Source organism: Galleria mellonella, unplaced genomic scaffold (assembly GCF_026898425.1).
Source record: "Galleria mellonella isolate WM207_F2 unplaced genomic scaffold, CSIRO_AGI_GalMel_v1 utg65, whole genome shotgun sequence".
Classification (NCBI taxonomy): domain Eukaryota; kingdom Metazoa; phylum Arthropoda; class Insecta; order Lepidoptera; family Pyralidae; genus Galleria; species Galleria mellonella.
In genome coordinates, this window is record NW_026442138.1 from 5420228 (window position 1) to 5447125 (window position 26898).

At 35.8% G+C, this 26898-nt stretch overlaps 4 protein-coding genes across 6 annotated transcripts in view; 2 read left to right on the forward strand and 2 right to left on the reverse strand.

Annotated features, from left to right (window-relative positions):
- The window catches only part of LOC113519834 (kinesin-1 heavy chain-like), a 24504-nt gene extending 22815 nt beyond the window's left edge, over positions 1-1689 (reverse strand). Inside the window, exon 1 of the mRNA XM_026905048.3 lies at positions 1570-1689. Coding sequence (XP_026760849.2) covers positions 1570-1616 — 47 coding nt within the window. The 5' untranslated portion in view covers positions 1617-1689. The remainder of the gene's footprint in view (positions 1-1569) is intronic.
- Positions 1-6789, forward strand: part of LOC113519679 (isopentenyl-diphosphate Delta-isomerase 1) — an 8929-nt gene extending 2140 nt beyond the window's left edge. Inside the window, exons 2-7 of one of the 3 annotated variants that reach the window (XM_052900497.1) lie at positions 2803-2886; positions 3765-3890; positions 4704-4889; positions 5100-5228; positions 5866-6041; positions 6225-6789. In XM_052900497.1, the coding sequence (XP_052756457.1) occupies positions 3765-3890; positions 4704-4889; positions 5100-5228; positions 5866-6041; positions 6225-6369 (762 nt within the window). In that variant the 5' untranslated portion in view covers positions 2803-2886 and the 3' untranslated portion in view covers positions 6370-6789. Of the gene's footprint in view, positions 1-2802; positions 2887-3293; positions 3445-3764; positions 3891-4703; positions 4890-5099; positions 5229-5865; positions 6042-6224 lie in introns of those variants that run through there. The other 2 variants (XM_026904842.3, XM_026904843.3) reach the window with 2 other exon arrangements.
- A 126-nt stretch (positions 6790-6915) lies between these two features.
- Positions 6916-14080, reverse strand: LOC113519833 (RDS/peripherin-like protein xRDS35). Its single transcript, XM_052900499.1, has 6 exons — positions 13866-14080; positions 13116-13272; positions 10318-10492; positions 9538-9658; positions 8362-8469; positions 6916-7453 (listed from the first exon to the last, which is right to left on the reverse strand). Exons 1-6 carry the CDS (start codon positions 14073-14075, stop codon positions 7163-7165), a joined length of 1062 nt encoding a protein of 353 aa, XP_052756459.1. The 5' UTR covers positions 14076-14080; the 3' UTR covers positions 6916-7162.
- Positions 14081-15278: 1198 nt separating this feature from the next.
- On the forward strand, positions 15279-26713 carry LOC113519832 (peroxisomal biogenesis factor 6). Its single transcript, XM_052900556.1, has 10 exons — positions 15279-16518; positions 16917-17024; positions 17109-17242; positions 17580-18081; positions 18494-18661; positions 22839-22985; positions 23209-23367; positions 24680-24842; positions 25460-25599; positions 26015-26713. The coding sequence occupies exons 1-10, from the start codon at positions 15414-15416 to the stop codon at positions 26152-26154; spliced, it is 2766 nt and encodes a 921-aa protein (XP_052756516.1). The 5' UTR covers positions 15279-15413; the 3' UTR covers positions 26155-26713.
- Positions 26714-26898: the final 185 nt, after the last annotated feature.

Genomic DNA, 26898 nt, shown 5'->3' on the forward strand with positions numbered 1-26898 from the left:
GACTGACGCTTTGTTTCTTGATCGTATTGATAAATCCAGGATTTATCACCTGTAACGATATCGTAAACACGCCGAGACAAGCCTGCTTCAAATTTTGTCTATCATATCATGGCACCATTCCACCCTTGCCTGCTTCTGAACATTGGTAAGGAGGTGCGACACCCGGCGTGAAACTATCCTCCGCACCCGTAGATGCACGTGTAGAATCTCGTGAAAGCTTCCTGATCCAGTCTGTAGTATATGCTGAATCTCTTGGTATGTAACTCGTCTATTGTCTTGGATCAAATTTTTCACTGCTAGCACGTTTTCTTCCCTAACAGCTATCAAAGGGCGACCACTTCTTTCTTCATCCCCCAAAGTTAGTCGACAGCGCTTAAATTCATTATACCAACGATACACGGTTGCCCTAGAAAAGCCTTCATCCATGAATGTCATTTGAAGTCTATCGTACAATTCGTCCGGTTTCAGGCGACACTTAAAATCGTAAAAAATCATAGCGCGAAAATGTTCTCGACGCAAATCCATTTTTCAATGAGGCACGATAATTTTAATTAGCTCGCAAAAAATGGAGGGAAGTTTTAATTTTTTTACTTATATGGTAAGTAATCATATTTTTAAATAAATTATAACTGGCCCGTCGCACATATTATACATAAAAACACTTTCTCGCAATACTTTCTGAGTGACCTAGTATTATATTAGGTTACTTATTATATTAATATGTTATAGTTAAGAAACCTATATAAACCTAAATGTGCCTATTTTCTTGGTAAAGATGCCTTACATATATAAAAAAAAAACAAACTCGTTATCTTTGCGGTAAAAAAAACTTTCAGCATTTATGTACCAAATTTTCAATAGTGCAGTCAAATCTGTTATATGTAAAGATGTTTTCAACAAATGATAATATTCATTTGGAACAAACAAAGAAAGATTTTGATTTCATTTCAATTGAAAAATAACCGTTTTTGTAATTTTAATTAAATATTTCTAGTGCTTTTGGAAGACGACTGAAATTGAAAGTTTATGTTAACACAAACATCATTAAATTACTCTTCTCTATCCAAAGGTTGCCTGGAAAAGATCGCTCTTAGCGATAATGCCGTCCATTTTTTTATTAGTTTAATATATTCTTATAATTGTTTGTATTTATAATAAATTTGCTATTGTAATCTTATGCAGGAAACAATAAATGGTAGCTATCTATCATAAAAAAAGTAAGAAGATTAAATAAAAAGTTTTAGATGGATCTTTTGATACCAGACAACTGATTTGCAAGGTCGAAATATAATATTAAAGTAAAATTTCAGAATAAAATACTTACGCTGAAAAAGAATAACATTATAAAAGACTCTTAGAAATATTTTTATTGCAAAAGTTAACAACAATAAATATTTTAAAATCGTAAAACCATCAAATGTTCTATAATCAAACAATAAACATATATATAAAAAATATTTTGGCCAAATCTTAATTTTAATTAAGATTTGGCCAAAATTGAACGGCGGGGATTATTCTTATAAGCTAATTATTATTATTTACTAAATACACAAACATGACACTTCTCACCTTTCACTAAATGGTCTAACTCTTATTGCCAATTTAACATTAGACATGTCGTATAACAAATTTAACGTTACTTTGCTTCAAAATATCACCTTATAAGACGACGACGGATTCAAATATACAGCTTCTAATGCAATATACGGGTAGACTAGTCTATTTTTGCCCAACTCACTTCCTGAGAAAGGAAAGTAGGATAAGCGCGTTGAATTTAAAAATAGATTTACCTAATGCATTAAAAATAAAACGACTCCCTTTCTGGGAGTACCAAATATCTACCTATATTCTACTAATCCTATTAAAAGGGAGGAAAAGAGATTGTTAGTAATGGGGTCTAACTGACCCATTGCTAGCAATATACCTTATCAGGTCAACCTCCACGCGGTTCTTCCTGGAAACCGTCGTATTTAATTCTAGTGGAATTCGCCACGATGGGCTAACTGGCCTGCCTTTTCATTTTCATCTATCGTCCCTAACTGGTGCCCCACTAGCGTATAACGAAGCGCAGGCGGGGTTACCATTCCATTATCACTCTTTAAAAAAAAACCTATTAATAGGGATGAAGAGATTGTTAGTAATACGGACTACGAGTCCTATTGCTAGCAATATACCCTGGCAACTCGACGTCCACGTTGTTCCCCCTGGAAACTATCGTGCTGAATTCTAGGTGTGTTCATCACGATAGACTAACTAACCTGCCTTTTCATTCTCACCAATCACCCTTCACAAATGCCCAGCCAGCCTATACCGTGAGCGCAAACGGGCAGAGTCGGACTGGCCATATAGTCGAAGTGGCATTTACCAGCCGGGCCCTAGCTTGCATAAGCCCACTTACGGGCCTAGCTTGCAGGGCTTGCAGTGCCGCTACCAACTAGTGTAACTACCATCATCTAGTCTCGGACACCGAGCTTGTGCTCAGCCACCTGAGCCCTTCCGGCTCAGTCCGACCCTTCAAGCGGGATTACCGCTACATTATCATCCATAAAAAAATCCTATTAATATTATACAGCGAAAGTTTATAAGTTGTTTAAATAGATGGATGTCTGTTACTTTGAACCTGTCGTGTTCATATTAGCTATCTATATTATACGTATTTCTATAGAATGCTAGTGTGTACCTGCGGCTTCTTCTTCGTGACCAAGATAAAACCTGTCCTTCCCCACCCCAAATAGAATAATATGCCTTATTTATTTTATACTTTATTGTACAAACTAATAATACATAAAAAATCTGACACAGGTAAGTAAATATCTAAAGGCAACCTTAACTCTAAGAGTTCTCTTTCAACAAACCTAAAGTGAAAAGGAGCATCAATGTCAGCGGGTAAGTATATAATATTGTGACAATTTTCAAACAAAAAGAACTAGAGAAACTTAAGCGTATACATAACTACATATAATTATTATTATTAGTAAGTACTTCTATCCTTATCAATTATGACAGCAAATAAGTACATGTACGGAAAAAAGAATCTTTAAAATTACTAGAAAAAGTTAAAGTTACTGTAAAACGCCAAATTGAAAAACCGAATCGAGAACCTTCTCTTTTTTTGAGTCAAAAAGAAAATAGAATGCCTAACAGACTGAACATCTAATGGCAATGTAAAGATTTTGGTAAAGATAGCGACAGTAAATGGCAACTTTGCCTTGTTAAAACATGGAAATACAAACTTTCTACTGAAAATAAACCTATGGCTTTGTTCATTTGCCTGTCTTTCTTAATACATTCAAAGATTTCACTAGACAGATTGACAGTGACAGCCGTGACAGCTCTTGACAACTTATTGCAACAAACTGAAAAGAAAAGCATTAAATCTGTTCATGTCACGTTATTCATATGACGACTAATTAATTTTGTAATTTAATTTTTTTATTTGCAAAGGTGAGCAGAATTTGACTTTTTTGTTACATTCCTCTTCCTGATTGCGTCTGTCCTGACAATAAATTTCACATTAATCATTTACGTTGTACTTTCAATTATTATAAGTAAAAAGAACAACATCCAAGTTCCAGATTTTAACGTATTTATTAAAGATGTAAGCTAGCATTCCGAGTTATTTGCATAGGAGGATGCATCGTGCCTATCCCAGAATTGTCTAGTACCCATCCCAGGATGCAAACGAGGATTACAAAGACATCTGAGAATACATATGCAACTTTTATAAAGGTGTATTAAAATTTTACCCAATATTTTTATTTCAGATGTTGGCACGGAGACTTACAAGGTCTCTGTGGAGCACAATAAGTATGGAAACGAGATATTTAGCTACAGAACCTGTGAAACCTCAAGCTGAGGAGAAAGACAAAGATGGAGTTGATCCAATTCAGGTAAGTTGGTTTTTGTTTCATGCCTAATAACAAACACAACTTTTATAATTACATAGACCTATGTTATACATAGGTTATTTTTAAATTCACCATATTATTAGTCCTAAAAAGCAATAATTAGTTTGAAACAATTTACATATTTTCTGAATTCAGTTAACATTAAGTAGGGTTTTGCTATTGTCTAAATTCTAAAATAGCCAAAGGATATCTCATGAGCATCTTTGTTACTCCTGTTTTACTACTTTCCAAGTATTACTAGCAACATATTTAAAGAACTTACTTTATACATTATATGTCTATAGGCAACAGTTACCACTTTCCATCAGGTGGGCCTGATAAAGAGTGGTAAAAAAAAATACATATATACATACTTTAATAGGTATTATTAGTGACTTTAGCAGTACAAACAAAATACAGACATTATCATTAAGTCAGTCATAAACTGTCCACTGCTGAACATAATTACCACTCTTTTATTACCAGTAGTTGTCAGTCAGCTTGGCAACTGCAATTAGGCTTTGGTGATGTTTTAAAAGACACTGCTGCCCATCCCTCTACCATTAAGTTTCCTTAGTTGCCTCATACAACACCCACAGGAAAGAAAGAGGTGACCTAATCTATGCCAGAATCATACGGCAACATGGATATCCTTTATGTTGATCAATAATATGATCTGTGTATCAAATTTCATCCAAATCCATTTTGTTGTTTGGGCATGATTAAATAAGAAACATTCAAACATCTTTTCTAACTTTTACATTTTATTATGGTTATTTTTTTAATAAAAAAACATTATTATTATTTATATTTTAGGCGGAATACTTAGATAAAGACATGTGCCTTCTAGTAGATGAAAAGGACAATTTCATTGGTACTGCTAGTAAGAGAGACTGTCATAGAGTAGCCCCAGATGGCAGTGTATTGCTCCACAGAGCATTTAGTGTTTTTCTTTTCAACAAAAGAGGAGATATGCTGCTGCAAAGAAGATCAAGTCAAAAGGTAATTTTTTTTTTTACATTTTATCTATGTGATCATTAAGTTAAAAATATCTGTTTTTTATATAAATATTAATGTATTATTATAAAATGTAGTACCTAGCAACTTAAACCTAAAACAACAAAAGGAAATGCAATAGTGAAACAAGCTATAATCCCCAGTTGAAAATATGTTAGCTTAAAACTATATATAGATCATCTTTTACCTGTTTAGGTAACATATCCAGATTACTATTCAAATGCGTGCTGCAGTCATCCATTATACATTGATAACAAACCAGAAGACATAATCACAGCTGCGCGCCGGAAACTCAATCATGAATTGGGTATACCTTTAGAGCAGGTAATTATATTTGTAATATAAATATTAAACTGGTCCAATCAACAATTTGTAACATACTCACATACATTCTCTCCTTCACATTAACATAATATTATATTCCAAAAATGAGATACAAAATAATAAAAAAAAATGCCAAATTCTAAATAACCATGTCAAATAGTATACACTGGTGTGATCAAATTATTGCAAGATAACAAAATATTCTTAGTTTGAAGATAATATCTACATGAGCAGACAAATGACAGCTCCTCATAATACTTTTTCTCTGTCAAAAACCAAGATTAAAATGTCCTCTCTGTAGTACAAAAAGGGCTGCACTAAATTTACCCATAGAACTTACCAATGCAGATTCTATATTTTGATATTTGGTACAATATATAAGTCAGTTAATGCCTGAAATAAATGGATATTATTGTTTAGTATCCACAGCTCAGTATACAGTACAAATGTACTGCTCATGTCTATAGGCAACGGTTACCACTTTCCATCAGGTGGGCTGTCAGCTTGTTTGCCATTCAAAGTTGTATAAAAATAAAAAAAAAAAAAAACTTTGTTTAGATAGTTAGAAACTAAATACCTGATGTAATATATATAATGGCTACTCATTTATTTACTTTTATTATTATAACATTTTTAGATGGATCCAGATTTGTTCACATTCTTAACTCGTATCCACTACCACGACCCTGGTGATGGTGTCTGGGGCGAACACGAAATCGACTATGTGTTGTTCTTCCAGAATGATGTGAAAATTAAACCCAATCCTGATGAAATTTCCGAATATTGTTTCATACCCAAGAATGAATTCAATGCGTAAGTATTAATATGTATAATAGTTTGATTCTATTTTTGCAACTTGTTATCAACAAGATTTTTCTCACAAACTAAAGAATGGTCATACAGAAAAGATTCTTTTATTGGTGTATATATTTACTAATTATATATGTCAAGATATATTTTTAATAAATTTCAAATATATATGTTTTCATTTTACAGATTTATACCAACTTTAGAGGGCCCAATTACTCCATGGTTCAATATGATTCGTCGACATAGACTCAAACTATGGTGGAATAACCTTCATCGCTTGAAAGAACTGTCTGAACCAGAAAAAATACATAAATTCATGGATGATAAATAGATTTTTATAATTTCCCAATATAATTAGCCCACTCAATATTTTATGTATTAATTTAGTTCTGATTATATCTTATTTAAAAAAAGTATGCATTTCAAACTTACCTTTACCTGTATGAAATATAAGTATCTCCATTCAAGTATTAACAATACACCAAATATGGCATTTTCAATTGTACATTTATCCTTAGACTCACTATTATATTATTAGAAAGTTTTGCATTGGTTTGCATTAATAACTTATGATTTTTATGTATAATAAGAAACGCTATTTAAATATTTATTTCTTATTATCTGATCCATTGTTACTTTGTATGTTAATAGTTGTAGATAATTTACATTGTATTATACAACAGGTGCTTCAATAAGTGTAATAATATTCCTATTTAATTATAACTTTGTTTCACTTATAAATTATTTGATATATCTATATTTCAGTTACATATTTATTTGACGTAAGTTTTGAAACGACTTCGAAAAGGAGCAGGTTCTCAATTTACCTTTATTCTCGTTACGTTACCACAATATTCAAATCCATACTGATTTTGATATATCTTTACAACATATTAACTTTTGCATCCCATATTATATTATTTTATCTTATTACAATAAAACATATTTATTATTAAATTAATTAGTGTATGAAAAGATTGATGTATATGGAACAAGAAAAAGAGTTTTCTTTGAATCGACGCATTTGGCATTCCATTGTGTCTGTCTACCCTAATAGGAGAGAGACGTGGCAAATGTGAATGTATGTACGTATTATTAAATTATTTACGTAAAATATAATTTATTCATTCATATATAGGTTTCAACAACTCATCGGAACTGTTGATATCCGAAGCGGACGAGGTCATGTACTTCTTCCTCCGTGGTCCATATGTAGCAGTCACCCATTGCAGAGTGCGTGCTTGTTTTAGCTTCTTCTTTCTGAACACTTTCTTTTTATTTATAAAGCTATTTGGCTGTGACTCTGAATCGGTTTGAGAGCGCAGTAAATAGGCATTGCATATTATCTTGTTATCAACGTCCAAGCCACTCCGATATGCAGTATGAAGATAGCGTACTGCGATAACTTGAAGTATCTGTAGGGGTTAAATAGCATTATTAATTTATTAAGTATATAAATTTATTGTAAACACCGTATCATCACGCCGCAGAGTACCTATACCTACTAGTATGATTATAGACACCTTACTAGAATTAATATTTTATCAACTTTCTATTCGTTGCTAATAATTAATGTAGATTAAATGTTAGTAGAAGCCTAACTGCGTTTACCAACCCGTCTGCTAAGCGTGGCAACTACTGGCAAAATTCTCCTTGTGAAGAAGGCTTATGTCCAGCAGTGGACAGTTAACGGATGAAATAATAATAATATTAAAAAATGTTAGTAGAAAAATTCACGGATGCAATTCATTAAATACATAAAAAAATTACATCAATTACAATAAAACACAAAGTGAAGAGGGTAGGTACGCAATTTCTTTGTACATAACAGCATAAGCTCAAATTTGCTTGCTTGCTTGTGTTCGATTTTCCATCCAAACAATTATTGTCTGAATTTTCTTGAGATGTTCTAGGTTACATTCTCAGGTGATCATCAAGTTTCTCATATACAAAATGCCCTAGCTCGAAGGTTTGTTAATTACTATAATTGTTCGACACTATTGTTATACATAGTTATACATCAATCCGTACCGTTGGTCTGTACCAATATTTTCATTTATTATTATTAACGGCTGATATACCGTTAACTGTCCACCGCTGGACATTTGCCGCCCCCTGGGGGGTTTTGCCACGCTTGGCAGACGGATTGGTAACCGCAACTAGGTTTTGGTCATGTTTTAATAGGGACCGCGCTGCAGCCCATCCCTCAACTATTACGACTAATTCCCTTAGTCTCCTCTTACGAGACCCATAGGACAAAGGGGCGTGGGACATATCAGATTTCAATTATAAAGGCGATTACTTAGAAATGCAAATAAATTACCATAGCAATTATTATTAAAGCCATAACGGCATTGAATCGCCATGATACCGACATCATTTCGCTTATTAGTTTTTCTTCACAACCTGCCTTCCATATTGTTAGTTGTTTCTGTAAAAATAATGATTCCCTTATTTTTCTGTCATGAGCCATGTATCCATTTTGTACATTTATTGCACTATATTCTTTTTATTTACAAGTTTGGTACACTTAAAAAAATTTAAGGGTAATTTTATGTTATTTTAAATGTAATGCTCACAACTATGCACTTGCGAGTGACACAACCTTTTGGTCCGAATTACAACGCAAGTAGTGAAATAATATAATAATATATACCAAGATCATTACTAGTTTAATGCATACCTACTAATACCTATATACCCATCAAAATAAGTATATTTTAATGGGTAGACTTTGAAATTCTGACAACGGATTAGACTTGATGTATTCTTGCTTTTGCTACCACTATACCTGCATAGACAAGAATGAATGGAGATGTCGGTACGGGCCGCCCTAGACGGACGTATGTCGACCAAATAGGCGACGTGCTGAAGAAGGGCCTAATTAAAAGTACCCGTAACCGGCGAGCGTGTATGACAAGATTGATGAATATGGAAGAAGCGAAAGAGGTTTGTTTGAATCGAAGCATTTGGCGTTCCATTGTTTCTGCCTACCCTAATGGGAGACAGGCGTGACAGATATGTATGTATACCTGCATAGAATGGGGGGGGAAAGAGATTGTTAGTAATGGAGACTGAGAATCCCATTGCTAGCAATATACCCAACCAGGTCGACCCTCCTCGCCGTTCTCCCTGGAAACTATCATGGTTAATTCCTGTTGAATTCATCATGATGGGCTAACTGGCCTGTTTTCATTCTCATCTATCACCCTTCACTGGTGCACCGCCAGCGTATCCCGTTAGCGCAGGCGGGGTTACCATACTATTTTCACCGATCAAAAAAAACCTGCATAGAATACAGATACGTGAATTGATAAAATGTTAAAAAATAAATCGAAAAATTATCTTTATTAAAATTGTTTTTGAACATTTTAGATATATACAATCAACAAATGCGCAGATTATGTAAAAAATGCTCATTCACACTAGAGATTAGTTTCTGTGTTGATATACAACTATGTACACAAGTATATGTAAAAACTGTTGCAAATAAACGTACAGAAGGATTATACTTATAAATAGTCCCAACTTGGGTAACCCTGTGATGTATGCACGGCCATAAAACATCCATTGAACAGCAACTGTAAGGCACGTTATCAGCAACAAACTTGGGACTCGATCTACTGCAATGAATAGATATTACCAATAATTATGACTAACAAGAGCATTTATTATGTTTCACTAGAAGTTTGCACAAAATTCATCATTGTGGCTCTAGGCAAGTTTCCACAGTCGTAAGTTTTATACAATATTATCCATTGGATTTCTCCCTTAACAGACCTACTTACTAACCGCACTAGCTGGTCTAGACTCTGTATAGATTTTTTTTTTCTATTTCAGTGGTTTGTCATTTCCTTATTCTTTATTATACATTAAAAATTGACAAATTAAAGAAAACATTTCTACCAGCAAACCTGAGTCTCTTAAACGATATCATGACGCTTTATCAAAACATGGAGATGTAATACTGCAAATGCCACTATGAAGGGGGCAAGGGATTGTTAGTAATGGGGTACAATAGTCCCATTGCTAGCAATAGCTGGTCTATCAGGTCGACCTCCACGCGTCACCCTTAAAACTATCGTGATTAATTCTTGTAGAATTCGTCACGATAAATTAACTGATCTAACTTTATTCTCACCTAACATCCCTCACTGCTGCCCCGCCAGTGATATCGATAGCATAGTTCTATTTTAATGAACAATAAAAAAATATACTTGTACCAAAATTTATGTCTAGTATGTAAAGACGTAAAGTTCATAAATTATTATTTACTTACAAAGTATTCGCATCAACAATCTCTCCAGTCGTGTACCAGGGTATATAAAACCACTCCTGGAAGTTGACACGGCCGCAGCAGTGAAACCTTGTCTGTAACCGATCTATAGCCACCTTGGACGGCAAGTGACTGGCATACCGTAGCATCGCCTTGGTTATACCTCCTTTTATTTTGGCTAGACGTTATATTCATACAAATTAATATCTATTGAAAGTTATTAGTAAGAGAAGTGAGCAAGTGAAATGCGTACTTATTAGAAATGTAGTACCTACTTAGTACGCATACGCATAACTCTCCCGTTTATGGACTTCTTTTTTTAATAAGTATATGAACAACACCATAGACTTCACAGAATATACGACCAATGGTGCTATCGAATTATATCTTGTAAAACCCTTTATAACATACTATAAAGAATGCCAGATTTATGACTCAATGACGTCACAGAATACATTCTTACATAAGGATATTGCCATTTCTTGAAAACTGGTAACACGCATACCCTATAATTTCACTGTGTATTCCATTCCTTCGTCTTTTTTTTCTTTTTGTTTGTGTTTTTATTTGGTTTGCAAAATACAGTTACTTCACGACAGAAATATGGGTGGAACAGAGGTACCCACATAGACGATTCATACAAAGTTCTCTTTTGGTGTTTCAATTATTCTGTACCTATTCCCCATTAATAAGCAACCGTGGTTTTTATGTACGTGTTTATAATAACATGATAAATAATGATTTTTAACAATGTCGATTTGCCTATAATATATAGATATAGAGTAAATAAATTACCTACAAATAAGAAATCACATTCACAAGTTTACCTCAAAATCAAGGTTTCTTGGTCAGATTTCCGTTACTCGAAATTCAGAATTCTGGCGGGACACCATATTTCCTAACATAATTTTTAATTACGCATAATGTAGGTACATTTTGCTTATATGCCTTGACGTATTTAAGATTATTTTTCAGAGGAGCCTGCTCCTTTAAAAATGGTCCTAATAATGAAGATATTATTGGACCTATGGTGGGCACTACATAATTCTAGGACGTGTGTAGTATCAGTAGTATTATACAGGGTGGCCCAAAAGTCCTTAGAAAAGTAAAATTTGAATTAAACGAAAACGGCGCGCATGAGCGGTGCAGGGGAAGCGGGGGCAGTAACTTCGGTTTCTGGGAATTTAGTCGCGATGGAGCGTTTCACCGGAGTGGACCGTGCGTTTTGTGTGTGCGAGTTTTATCAAAACAACAATTCGGCAACCGTTGCGAGGCGTAAATTTCGAGAACACAAAGGTTTACACAACTTTAATGACACCCCAGCTCTCCAAACGATTAAGAATTGGGTTGCTAAGTTCGAGGAGACCGGTTCGACGTTAGATAAACCGCGGTTGGGTCGCCCAAGGACATCACGTACGGAACAAAACATCGACACAGTGGCACAATCTATTTGTGAAAATCCTACACAGTCAACTCGTAAGCGTTCCAGTGCATTAAACGTATCCAGGACATCGTTACAACGGATTTTGAAGAAAGATTTACTTATGCACCCTTACAAAATTCAGTTGGTGCAAGAATTAAAAGAAACTGATGCTATTCAGAGAGTGAATTATGCTAATGAAATGTTTAATCGGTTTACTTCGTTCAATAACATAATGTTCTCTGATGAGGCACACTTCCACATTAACGGACATGTTAGTAAACAAAATTGCCACTATTGGAGCCCGATTAATCCAAAACTTAAGCACCAGAAGCCCTTACATAGCCCTAAAGTTACAGTTTGGGCCGCTATGTCAGCCCATGGCATCATAGGGCCTTACTTTTTTGAGGACGGCAGAGGGCGTGCTGTTACTGTTACTTCGGAGCGATATGTGGCCATGATCGAGGAGTTTTTCACACAAAAATTGCAAAACTTTCCAGGCTTTAATGCCCGAACATGGTTTCAACAGGATGGAGCAACTTCCCACACCTCTAACACTGCTATGCCCGTTATCCGTCAACTTTTTCCAAACAAAGTTATCTCTAAGAGAGGAGACATTTCCTGGCCACCACGTAGCCCGGATCTGACTCCAATGGATTTTTTTTGTGGAGCTACCTTAAGGCTAAAGTGTACGACTCTAACCCGCGGTCAATTAATGACCTAAAAGAAAACATCCGCAGAGAAATGGCAAGCATTGCCGCGCAGTCATCGACAATTTCAGAAGGCGTTTGCAAGAGTGCCGTGACTGTAACGGATTACATTTGGACGACGTTATTTACAAAAAATAATTCCCGTTTTTCTAGCTATATTTACAAATAAAAATATTATTCATAGTGTAATTAATTTTTTATTTATTGTGTATTTAATTAATTTTTTTCATTACTAAGGACTTATGGGCCACCCTGTACGCCAATGCACAAATTATGTTTCTTTATATGAAAACCTTACATAAGTATAGCCAACTATGACTACACGAGATTGTTAGATACACATTTACTGGGAACGGGATAACGCTAAAACTTTCTAACAAAATGGCTTATTTTACATATAGAAAACGATAGCAAATGATGAAGTGATGCTAGTTGACTTAAGGTCGATAATAAAAATTTCCGTGGCGCAGTTAGTCCCAGATTCAACTCTCGGTCGCACCAATTTAAGAAACTTCGTATCCTTAATTGAATAGGTTTTAGGTGTACTGGGTTGTGCCCCCAGATATTCGTTTCTCATAATACAAGATTTCGTAACGTGATGGCGGCACTAATTACATATATGTATATTATTATTGTGACAGATACACTAGGAAATGAAAATTTTAAAATACCTCTGATAATAGTTGACTGAAGTCCTGAATAAAACATAATTGCGAGAAATATAATTATCATTACAATCAGTGCCCATATGTAATAATAAAGGCCGTTGGTAACGTTGAATTCCTTCTTGGATAATCCAGCTCTAAACAATTGGTACAATCCGTAAAGCTTTAATTATAAAAGAAAAATAATAATACAATAGTTTATAACAATAACACAATTTAGTCACTTACCATCAGGTGAGCCGCATGCTCGTTTGCCCCGTGTTGTAAAAAAAATTTTAGATTTTACCAGATCAGCAGTAGACTTTGTATTGTTACAAAGTTATTTCTATGTATACCTTTGAATCATTATCTCATATAATAATTCTGTCACTATGTATCTTGTGTGCAGGCTGTGTTCCGGCTAATATGATAATAAAATTAGTATCATCAAGTCCTAAGTGATATTGCAAGCTTTCTCGAGTTGCGGTGATTAAATAATCACCGTTCGTGGCAAGTGCCATGAACACGAACGTATGTTTAGTTATCTGTAGACTGTAAAACTTTTGTTGTGGTAGGGTGATGATGAAAGCAGACCAGTTAACCCATCATGACAAATTTCACAAGAACTAACCACAATGGTTTCCAAAAAGAACCTCGTGGAGGTTGACCTGATAGGGTATATTTTCAGCAATAGAGCTGTTAGACTCCATTACTGACAATCCTTTTCCCCTTATTACATTTAAGTATCTATATAAATAACATCAAGTAAATACATGCCTCTATTACGACAGCAATAATAGATCCACATGCTATAATTACGGGTATAGCATTACCGTCTGGCCAACAAACAAGATCTAATAGCGTTCCTTCTTCACTACGTATTCCTTCAGAAGTATTAACCAACCATATCAGATAAAATATCACAACAGGCATAAAAGCCATCAGAAGCATCCGTATATTGTTAAAAGAGGCCCATGTCAAATACATGATCAAGGGATGTTTACATTACCTAACTGAAAGTAAAAGGTAAGTAGAACCAGATAGATAAGTTCCTATATCAATGTGTACTAGTGTTGATGTCAGTTTCAATTTTAAATTCCGTTTATAATAGTCATAAATTCAAGATAAAAAGATAATATATAGTGTAATAAATATCCTGAATATATTATAATAGCTGCAGGTAATATGTAGAATTAGGACTTCTTTAATCTATGCTGAGCCTGTAAACAAATGGCTAACGAATTCGTCGATGGAATCGACATTGCTAGCGAGTCCGTGAGATAGAATGAGAAAGCAACGCTAGATGACTAATCCAACTTACGGACTCGCTAGCGATGTCGACATTGACGAATTTGTTTGCCACTTGTCTAGAGGGCCTGTAATAGAATAGTTTACTTAGTATTATGTAAAGATCGCAAATGTCGCTGTTTGTCGAAGAATAGTGCATTTAAACAATTTAATCACTAGCAAGCAATAGTGCTATGTAATACCATAATTTATTTATTAGCAATAATTTACAATATTTGCTGCGCAATCAGATCCTTAGTCTATGGTTTGCGGGATCAAAGATTTTGATCTCTAGATCAATCACAAGTAACGTTTCGGATCCACCTACACATGAAACAAATAAAACAACTTTATTTAAGTGACGCGCTTATAAATTAAATAAAATGGCTATGAGGTAGAAAAATAATAATTTCCGAATAGATTTTTTTAAATGAGATATAAAAAATAAATAAAATTAATTTAATTCGATTAATGTCCAGTTTGTAATGTCCTCTTACACGCTGACAAAAATGGTCGCAAAAACAGCGACTGATTGCCATTGAGGAAAAATAAAAAAAAGAAAACACAAAAGAAAATAACATTTCGTAAAGACAGAAACGTTAAACTTGGCGGATGCGGCTTTTATTTTGGATTAATTTAAATATTTTTTTGGTTATTTAGTGACTGTAATAATATATTTAGTAGTTTACTACCTCTTATTTAATGTATATTGTGTATTTATCTAGCGGTTTTATTGGTAAAATTTTCATTCTTCCATCTTTATGAACAATCCCATCGTATTTATTCTCCGTTCTGTTTCCCGTCTTTGCTAAGTATCATATAAGGCAACACTACCTCATTGCCAAATAAAAAAAAAAGTAATATTTTGTTGACATTGACAATTTGTATGTGACGTTATTGTCAATATCATATAACCAAATTTATTAGCTACCGATTCAAAATTTGATTGAATTCAATAACTTACTTTTTCAATACTACGTAATATATGTATTTATTGTTAAGAAAGTTTAAAAGCTGTTTTAAAATTTATAATTTACTATGAATGAACAAAGTACTGCAAAACTATGGGTGATAAAATTTATTTTAAAACTAGCCTATCCAAAGTTCAACAGTTCCACTTTTCTAGTCTTTCTTGCAATAAAGTACAGAATTCATTACCATAAAAAAATAATGAAAGACGTCATGGATAAGTTTATACTCAAAACTGTTCCTACGTATATTCAAAGAATTCTAATAAAAGACCGTCTTGAAAACAGTCTACATCTTATGCATAAATGCCTTATTATTTCAAAAGAACAATATATTCAGTTTTGCAGTGAAAATCTATTTTATATAGATAATGGAGCATTGTGGCTTGCATTGAAATTAAGTTCTGATTGTAAAAACGAACATAGCAACAAACAAAAAAGCTCCAAGGAGAAGTACAAATTTAACCTTAATTTTTTAACTCCTGACATGCACAATAAACTATGGACAGCCAACATAAAAGATAACTTAGAAAATATTAGAATAGTACCTGTTGTTGGTTCAAAATTTGTAGAAGAAAATGTTGCTCTTATAGCAGAGAATGAATATCAAAATATTGCATCAACATATAATTTAGGAAATTGTAATAATATTGAAGTTACCTTTCATCCAGTGCCTACTCTTGAAAGTTCACCTAAGATAGCAGCAACAGCTGAAGTTAGTCTTATTGTTAATGAGTTTGATTTAGCAAATGACTTTATAAAGGAGGTTTTAAACAATCACTTTGAAGTACCAAAGTTAATAAGTGTAAATGACATATTTAACATAGAACTAACACCTAAAATTACTGCTGCATATCATCATAAATATTTAGACTTGGTGGAATCAAATGGCAAACTTTATTTCAAATGTAGGAAAGTGAATGGTGATGATTCCAATACTGTAAAAACTGAGCTCAGTGTCCAAAATAATGTAATACAATCATTTTTTATAATAAAAGGTGTAACTCAGTTAACTTTAGGTGAAAATATTCACTCAATAAAACCAAAAGATGAGTATTTCAGGCTTTCAAAATCTGAGGAAAATGTACAAATACTGAAATTGTGTCCTACTGGTTTGAGAGAAAAATTTGAACAAATTCAAGAAGCCATCAGTCCCTTCCTGTCTGGAGAAATGAGTAAAGTATTTTTAATATTAAAAGAGATATTACTAATTATAATTATTAATATCTCTTATTGAATTTATTAACTAATATAATACATGTTGAAAAATTAATATATGTAGTTACATATCTATGAATTAGTTATATATATATATATATATATATATATTAAGTATTTTGTTTACTTTTAAAAACTAAAATATGTAAATCTTATTATAAATTTAACTGCTGCTCTGTACCTTCAGAACAGTAGTCATCATGGGGTATTTCTAAAACCCTTATATATGAATCTTTGCAGCTCTTCAGAACTGCATTTTCTATATGTTTTTATTATTAAGATAATTCCTATTTATATTTAATATTTTTCTACTTTATTATTGTCTGAATCTGAAATTATGACTTTTTTATTACAGATGATTTATCATCTGTTATGACAAGTCCCATAATCCCCATGCTACTACTAACTGGATCCATCGGTTCAGGAAGACATTTACTTGTTAAAACACTAGCAAAATACAATGGTAAGTTATAAAATTATGAATTGTAATTATTATACTACATTGTAAAGACAATATTTAATGTAATGATATATTATTTTTATTTAGGCTTGAACTGTCTACAGATAGACTGCAATGTACTTCAAAGCTCCACAGCTAAGCAGACAGAAAGTAAAATAAACTCAACAATACAAAAAGGAAAAGCTGCAGCTCCTGCCATAATTCTATTGGACAATTTTGAGGTTAAATTTACATATAGTTTTTTATACAACTTAGAATGGCAAACAAGCTGTCAGCCCACCTGATGGAAAGTGGTAACCGTCGCCTATAGACATGAGCAATACAAAGTCTCCCTATGTTGCTACTGAGGTGGCAAACAAGACTATAGTTTGTCTGATTGTATGCATAATACCAAGGCATTGAATGCCTTCAACACTAGAGTCAATTGATTCCTTGTTGACTCTAAGGAAGTCTTTACATATCGTTTTAAGATCTCTTATTGTTGTATTATCATTATTATTCATTTGTTTTATTATTTTATTAAATAACTTGACACTATTCTAAACAATTTTATTATAGGTATTTGCAGTAGACCCTGAGAACAATGAAGACTGTCGAATTATAGAATATTTTATGAATATACTTAATGACTTGTATTTAAATTATACAAAACACCCTATCATATTTATAGCTGTTACTGAGAGAACAGATCTAAAACCAAACATATTAAGGATATTCCTTGAAATATTCAATATACCACGACTAAATGCACAACAGAGGTATGAAATGTTGCAGTGGTTTACATCTGTTATGCAACTGAATATCAATGGGGAAGAACACAAATCAAATAAACAAAGCTTATTAAATATTGAAGATTCAAAAGTTTCTTTAAATAAAAATTCATTAGATGTCTTGCAAAGGGTTGCAGCTAAAACAGAAACATTCCGTTATGGTGATATTGATACATTAGTACACTTTGCCTTGAGGGAATCTTATTTAAAACAACATAATATTTACAATCAATTACCACCAGACCCTGATTTGCACCTTGTTCAAGAAGAGGATTTTGATTCAGCATTAGGTATAATATGTTTTACAAAATATTGCATAGTATAATGTTATATAATACAAGATTAAAACATGTAAGTTAACTGACGTTTGGTGATACAATAATAGTGATATATAATATAAAAGAATATATACCTCTGCCTACCCCAATAGGAGAAATTTACCATCATAAATTTAATATTAATTTATAATATCAGCCATTAACTATCCATTGCTGAATGTAAGCCTCCCTCATAAAAGGGACAGGTTGGAAACCACAGTTAGGTTTTGGTAATGTTTAAGAAAGACACTGCTGCTCATCCCTTGAGCATTTATTTCCCTTAGTCGCCTCTTACCATTCCCACGGGAAAGAGAGGTGTGGTCCATTCTATGCCGAGACCACATGGCGATTAATATTAATTGCTCCTTATGATTTGTATTATTAGAATCTATAAGAAATCTACAAAGTCAACACTTGGATGCACCTAAAATTCCAAAGGTTTATTGGGAAGATATAGGAGGTCTAGAGAAACTGAAGAGGGAACTTTTGAAGACAATAGAGTTTCCTATCAAGTATCCACATTTATTCAAGAATTCAACTCTTAAAAGATCAGGTAAAATACTTATCACTGTATTTCTATAAACACCAAATCTATCAGATGTATATCATATAATAATAATAATAATAACAATAATTCTAGAGATCCGAAGAACTCCCCTCGAAGAGAGACCGAAGCTTCCCCGGATATATCCAAATGTGGCGACGCGGGATGCCATTGAGGCCACAAATGGACTGCTGCCTCAGTACCTTGAGGGCAGCGGTGACCTGGGAGAGACGAGTTCAATCCTGTTTGGCGCTGCGTTGGCAGTATGCCGATATACCGGCGCAAAAATGCCCCGGGCTGGACGTAATATCCAAAGGGATAATATGAAAGCAGCCTGGAAAAGAAGGATTGAACGACGGATCGCCCAGGCCAGAGTCCTCATTGGTAGACTGCTCTGCTTCAGGGAGGGCAACACACGCCCGAGAATTATGCGCTCCGTAAAAGAGGCCTTTGCTGGGACAGGTGTACGTCTGTTCCAGCCGGACTTCGGGCACAAACTTACGGAGCGCATAGATGAACTGAAGCAGAAGATCGCTGCATGGGGGAAGCGACTCCGACGGTACTCTGAGAGGGTTGAGAGGTATCAACAGAATCGCCTCTTTATGAGTGATCAACGGAAGTTTTATAGGAACTTGGAGCGCCCAAAACTACAGCCCACAGGACAAAGACCCGAAACAGCCAATTTCGTCGCCTTCTGGAGACAGCTGTGGTCTGAACCTGTGGAACATGAGGAGGGCGCATGGATGCACGATGTTGAGGAAGCATGTGCTCGAATAACGCCGATGAACGCCATTGCCATTACGGAGGAAGACGTGGTTGCCGCGATTCGTCGGGCTCCGAACTGGAAAAGTCCGGGGATCGACGGATTGCAGCACTACTGCCCTCTACTGTGCCCTCGAAAACAGGACGCTCCCGAACTTCCTTACAACCGGGATCACTCATTTAGCTCCTAAGACGGACGATACCGCGGATCCATCTAAATATCGCCCCATTACTTGTCTTACGACAATATATAAGACGTTAACATCCGTTCTGAGCGCTAAGATCTCTCGTCATGTGTACGAGAATAAGATCATATCTAGCGCTCAGAACGGATGCAGGGGCGGTAGCCGCGGATCGAAGGAGCTGCTCCTCATTGATGCTGTCGCTGGCCACGTGGTCAAGCGGAACCGTCGGAATTTCTCCGCCGCCTGGATAGATTATAAAAAGGCGTTCGATTCCGTGCCCCATTCATGGCTCCGGAGGATACTCGAGCTGTACAAGATCGACGGTACAGTTCGAGTGTTCTTGGAGGCATGCATGAGGCAGTGGACGACGATCCTGACTATCCAGTGCGAGCGATTGACGGATACCGCTGACCGGATAGAGATAAAGAGAGGAATATTCCAGGGCGATTGTTTGAGTCCACTTTGGTTTTGCCTGTCCCTGAATCCACTCAGTACTTTACTGGAGAATTCGGGGACTGGATTTCAGTATCGGAGAGGAGGTACACGAGTGTCTCACCTTCTGTACATGGATGACTTGAAACTGCTAGCTCCGAGCATCGAACGCCTGACGGAGCTGCTAAATATCGTAAACGATTATAGCAGCTCTATTAGGATGGCGCTCGGAATAGACAAGTGCGCGGTCCTCCATGTGCAGAGGGGACGGGTCACTCAAACTGAAGGGATCGCCACAGATCCCTCTAATATTAAAACCCTCTCCGAGGCTGAAACATACCGGTATATGGGCATGTCACAAAACATCGGTGTGAAGGAGACGGATATGAAACAGTCAGTCCGCGAGGAATTTTTTGCGCGCCTTACAAGAGTACTGAAAAGTTCTTTGTCGGGCGCCAATAAAATCCGAGCTTATAACGGCTGGGTCATACCCGTACTCCTTTACACTTTTGGCGTGCTCAGATGGTCTCAAACCGAACTCGAAGCCCTGGATCGGAAAGTCCGCACAACTATGACCCTCCATAGAATGCATCACCCGAAATCGTCAGTCATGAGGCTGTATATCCCGCGGAAAGCTGGTGGTCGAGGCTTGTTAAGCGTTAAGACCATGCACAACCGCGAGATTGACAGCCTCAGGACATATTTTCTGGAGAAAAGAGACGAGGGTTTGCATAGAGAGGTCATAGAATGTGACAAAGGATTCACCCCTCTTTCTCTGGCTAAAGAGGACTGGCGAAAACCCGAAGTTTTGGGTACCTCTCAGCGGGAGGCCGTATGGAAAGAGAAGGAGTTGCACGGAAGGTTCTTCAAAGCCCTTCACGGGCCGTACGTAAACACGAAGACCTCCGTGCACTGGCTACAGTTCGGTGATCTCTTCGGAGAGACCGAGGGTTTTGTCTGTGCAATACAGGATCAGGTGGTTAAGACGAACAATTACCGAAAGCACATTCTGAAGGATGGCACTGAGGACATCTGTCGAGCATGTCGCCATCCCGGAGAGTCACTCAGACATGTGCTTTCGGGTTGTTCAGCTCTTGCCAACACTGAGTACTTGCACAGACACAACCAGGTAGCCAAAATACTCCATCAAGAGCTAGCTCTGAAGTACGGCCTCGCGAATGAGAGGTTGCCGTACTATAAGTATGAGCCCCAGCCGGTCTTCGAAAGCGACAGCGTAAGGCTCTACTGGGACCGATCCATCATCACGGACAGGACCGTTCTTGCGAACAAACCTGATATCGTGGTGATGGATCGGGCACTCTCGAGGGTGTTTTTGGTGGATGTCACCATACCGCATGACGAGAACCTCGTGAAAGCCGAAACCGAGAAGAAGAGAAAATATCTCGACCTGGCTCACGAGGTGACCGAAATGTGGGGGGTGACATCTACCGAAATCATCCCAATCGTTATGTCGGTGAACGGTCTTATCCCAACCAGTCTCGAACAACATCTCAGACGGTTGGGATTCAGAGGCGGTTCACTTCCGGGAAAGATGCAGAAAGCGGTGCTCTTAGATTCTGCCCGCATTGTACGCCGGTTTCTCTCCCTGGGGCCCTGAACCCCGGCCGACTGTGCTTCTGCCGGGGGTTAGTTGCCATCTCCTCTCCTTAAGAGGGGAGATGAGAATTTTAGTGAAATTTAAAAAATAATAATAATAATTTTTATTTCAGACTTTTTGGTCCATTAAATATTTATTAGTAACAATATTCTTAAAAACTAATGTTAGTAAATTTACATACACAATACACATACACACACATACACACATACAATATATTAAGTAGTATACAGATAATCACCGCTGCACAATTCCATTGGAAATTGCGCAGCAGTGATTAACGTACACACAGTCCAGCCTGCTTGCTATCATACTCAGGATGCTGTTGGTGCTGGCACGTACTCTGCGCACCAGGGATGCACACCTTTTTCGCATCGTGGCATAAAAACAATCTACACGATGCTCAGCGAACATCCCTGACGCGCTGCAGAATCGCGGCAGCCCCATCAACACCCTGAACGCGTTATTATATTGGATACGGAGGTCGCTGTAGGATTTTTGAGTATATACAGCCCACAGGTTGCATGCATAGAAAGATGTGCAATGTGATCTAAATAACGTAATTTTAACTTGTCTAGAGCACCGCGCAAACCTGCGTGCTATCATATTCGCCCTCACCGCCAGCGCCCTCCGCTCCCGTTCAATGTCATCATCATCTTTGAGATCCGAGGCCAATTGATGTCCTAAATATTTAAATTTATACACCCTCTTCAACGCTATACCCTTCAGTTTAATATCTGGAAAGCCTATTGAGTTTTTGCCTCTGCTCTCAAAGACCATGACCACACTTTTCACAGCATTGTATATCAGTCCGTGGCATGCAGCATATGACTCGCAAATAGCCACGATAATTACGCAACGACGAAAAAAATGCCAATTAAACGATGCTTAGTGTAACAATCCAACTGAGCTCTATTGTTCCTTTAAGGAAATGGATTATTAGTAATGAGATCTAATGGCCTCTCTTTCTCTCACTCTGCATGATTCTCTCCTAAAAACCACTATAAATAATTCCAAACAAATTCATTACTATGGATCAGTTGCTCTCATGAACTAATTGAACAATAACTGACAACAATTTCATATGATGCAATAAACATTTATTTGCAATTAAATTGTCATTAAATATGCAAACTTACTTTTACATTTGTAATAAACAAAAAATATTTATAATTTGTACAAATTTTAGGCATATTACTGTACGGACCTCCCGGATGTGGCAAAACATTAGTAGCCAAAGCAGTCAGCACAGAACTGAATGTTAGTTTTCTAAGCGTTAAAGGTCCAGAATTATTGAACATGTACATTGGACAATCAGAAGAAAATGTTAGAAAAGGTATGATTAAATCAATAAATTCTCTTTTAATAGAATATTTTTACAACATTAAATGCGCCTTATTAACTTTAATTTTTTTAATATAGTCAAGAATAATTAAATACATTCTTAATGGAAAACTCGATATTAAATCTTCACAATACACCTAGCTAGCTAATATAATTATTGAAATCAATTAGCTTTTTGATTCTCAACTACCAATTTTTTATGACTTCACTTGCAGTGTTCGAATCAGCGCGCGCATCGTCACCGTGCATAGTCTTCTTGGACGAGTTAGACGCGCTGGCACCGCGGCGCGGCGCCGCTGGCGACTCGGGAGGGGCCAGCGACCGCGTCGTCAGTCAGCTACTCGCCGAGATCGACGGCGTCGCCAGTGGAGAAGGTAACTTTCAGCAAACAATTCAAACATCTTGAGAGTATCGCGGTCCGGTTGTATAGTGCCCCGACTTATGAATCTAACCGGCACCGAAAAGTAGATAGTCAGCAGGTACCCTTAGATTGGTGATTTGAAAATACAGATAATAAACCAAAAAATCTTAGTGACGGTGGTAGGTTCACCCCTCTCACTTTCAATATGCTTGGCAGAAAGTGGACATGTTGAGTATTACAGTCATCAACCGCAACAACAATCGACTAATGATTTTTAACCACTTTAAGTTTTGATGATTAAGACAAAGATTTAAATTAATCATCTGCCAGGGATGATAAGTGAAAATGAAAGAGCAGGTCAGTTAGCCCATTGTGATAAATATACCTGAAATTCAGCACAATGGTTTCCAGGGGGTACCACGTGAAGGTCGACCTGACGGGGTATATTGCTAGCAATGGGACTGGTAGTCCGCATTACTAACAATCCCTCCACCTCATCTGCTAAGTGTTTTTTTTTCTTTTTGATGATAGAAAATGGTATGGTAACCCCGCCTGCGCTAGCGGGGTACACTGGCGGAGCACCAGTGAAGGGTGATAGATGAGAATGAAAACAGGCCAGTTAGCCCATCATGATGAATTCATCAGGAATTAACCATGATAGTTTCCAGGGGGAACCGCGTGGAGGTCGACCTGATTGGGTATATTGCTAGCAATGGGATTCTCAGTCTCCATTACTAACAATCCCTTTCCCCCCATCTGCCAGGTGTTACGTGGTCACCACCACCTAATAATACATACGACGACGAAACTTCTCTCTCACATTGCTGTTTGTAACATAAAAAAATTGGGTCAGTAATTTTACCAAGCAAAAAACCAATTCATAGCATATAAAAATTAATAATCTGTTTTGTGACAAATAAGTGGGGTAGAGGCATTTATCTTTTTTTTTATACAACTTAGAATGGCAAACAAGCTGACGGTCCACCTAATGGAAAGTGATAACTGTCGCCTATAAACATGAGCAGTACCATGGACATAACAGAGTATACTGTTTCGCCCATGATATCCCCATGCGTTTCCATTACTGAGAGCTCAAATGTTATTCCTCTGTACACTGTAAATTCACGCCATATCCCACCCTTCAAACCGAAACATAGCCATGCAAACACAACTGCTTCACGGTAGAAACACGAATGGGACACAGGTATCCAAGCAATCAACCTTTGTCTACTTTATTTAATACAATAGAATATACCTTGTATGATTGTACAGTGTGTCTGTCGTTAGATTAAAAAGTGGTAACAACATAAAATTATTATTTTCAGATGCCGATAGTTCTAGTTTGGTGTTTATAATGGGCGCTACGAATAGGCCCGACCTGTTAGAACAGTCACTGCTGCGACCGGGCCGGCTCGATAAACTCGTATATGTGGCACCTTACAGTGGCATTGGTGAAAAAACTTCCGTATTAAAAGCACTTTGCAGAAGGTATTTTCATTAATACGTATAAATTGCAATAAAATATTCATTTATAATTTAAGAAATATTACAATAAATATACAAATAAACGTTTTATATTAGTTTATTGTTTGTTATAACAATATCATCTCAAACTTTTCTCAACCTATTTATAATTTAGGAGTCCCCAATACAAACTCATTAAAAATATTTTTAAATATGGAATTTTTCACTATTATATGAAGTTGTATATTTTACTTCTTATAATTAGAAATAAACTGTTTTTAACCCTCTACATATCTAATCATCTAATTTATCATTAGCTATCTAGCGCTATTTCGTAAAAGTTTATTTCACAAGTTCTTGTAAGCTTAAATTTAAAAAAAAAATAGTTATTGTCGACAGTTATTTAAACTTTAAACTCAAGTTGAAATTATGCACAAACACATATATAAAAGCTAAGAACTTAATTTCTCACTTTTGCACTATTCTATAAAATGAGATCACTGAATCGTACACCCAAAAAACGAAACATGTTTTTTTTTGGGAATTGGAAACCACCTCTTTTTTGAAGTTATTTAAAAACATTATCAGACTTTATTTAATAATCAAGTTTAAGTAACTAATGTCGATGGCACTTGACGCAGCCACAACGTACGGCCGGATGTGCAGCTGGCGAGCGTGGCAGCAGCCCTACCGGAGCGGTGCTCGGGCGCAGACTTGCTGCGTGTCGTCTCCACCGCACGCGCCGCCGCTGTACGCGCTCTCTTGCGAGACCTGCACAATGGTAACTGTCTTGCTTTATTAAACACTTTTAAACTGTCTTTTGATTTACACTTTTTTAAATTCATTTTTAGGATTTTTTCATACAATTTAGAAGCTGACGGTCCATTAGATTCATGGAAAGTGGTAACCGTCGCCTATAGACATAAACATGGCAATGAAAGTGGGGTTTATTCTATGCTGGAACCTTAGAGTATTAAAAATATTGTGGCACATCCTATTAATTCTATTAACCTATTGCTAATTCATTAATATACGTCGTCTGTGTGAAAGACCTATTAAATTCAGCAGATTTAATAAGCCTCTCACATCCTGTAATCCCCCCCCCTCACCACAACTTAATTGTTCTTGGTTACCTAGTATTAAATCATTTTTTGAAACTTTCATGTTTCTAAATAATATATATTTGCTTTTTCTAGGATTAATAAAAGAGAGTGAGCTAAGTACAGATTCAGTGATCATTGGTGTCCCAGAGCTGACGGAAGGAGTGGAAACATTCCGTCCTTCGATCACCGATGAAGAGTTAGCCTATTATGATTCTTTAGAGTCACGAATGTAATTACACTACATATTGTTTTTAATTATAGAATCATTTCTTGGTAACAAATATTAACTGAATGACTGGAGAAATTGATATAAAAAGGTACAAAATAGCCTATGTGTTGCATGCCAAGTGCTACATGTATGTATGTGTATAATATAATTATACATTTAAAAATCTACTAGATAATAATATAAATTCTTGTACTCAAATGTAATGGCAAATTGTTGTAAATTATCTTTACAGCTAGATTACTGCCAGACCATTTCTATATTGATATGCACTTTGCTTGCTTTGCGTGAATGTGTGTGTATACAGTATGTTCAATTTTCATTCCGGGCAATTCAGGACTTGTTTAAAGTTGGGTATGGGTTTTATTTTGGATTTTTAAACATGTGATATCAATTGTACCTAGGCAACAATATAATGTATAAGTGGAAAGGTACATTAAGTACAGTGTAAATAAACGTAATTGCTGCTGTAACTTACATAAAAATCTAGTCTAGCTTTCTGTACTAAAATAGTAAGCTAATCCGGTTGTTATTACATTAAAATTATATAAAAATATTGATATAAATGTTTTTCATTTAATCCTTTTCTAAAAATGTATATAACATAATTACACGTATATACAAGTACTTTATATATCTATATATAAAAAATAAATAAACGTGTTTTTGTATTAATCTAATATTTGTTTTGTATTGGATAAACTTGAGAACTATCTATTCAAATAATATTTAAAATCCTTTCACCTATAGA

Coding starts and splice junctions, on each gene's coding strand:
- LOC113519833 (XM_052900499.1), bottom strand. CDS start 14,075: ATGTATTTGACATGGGCCTCTTTTAACAATATACGGATGCTTCTGATG. Junction 13,273..13,865: donor TTATTGCTGTCGTAATAGAG/GCATGTATTTAC, acceptor TTATAATTAAAG/CTTTACGGATTGTACCAATT. Junction 7,454..8,361: donor CTTTAATAATAATTGCTATG/GTAATTTATTTG, acceptor TAACCCCTACAG/ATACTTCAAGTTATCGCAGT.
- LOC113519832 (XM_052900556.1), top strand. CDS start 15,414: ATGAATGAACAAAGTACTGCAAAACTATGGGTGATAAAATTTATTTTA. Junction 18,662..22,838: donor TTCAACTCTTAAAAGATCAG/GTAAAATACTTA, acceptor TACAAATTTTAG/GCATATTACTGTACGGACCT. Junction 22,986..23,208: donor AGAAGAAAATGTTAGAAAAG/GTATGATTAAAT, acceptor CTTCACTTGCAG/TGTTCGAATCAGCGCGCGCA.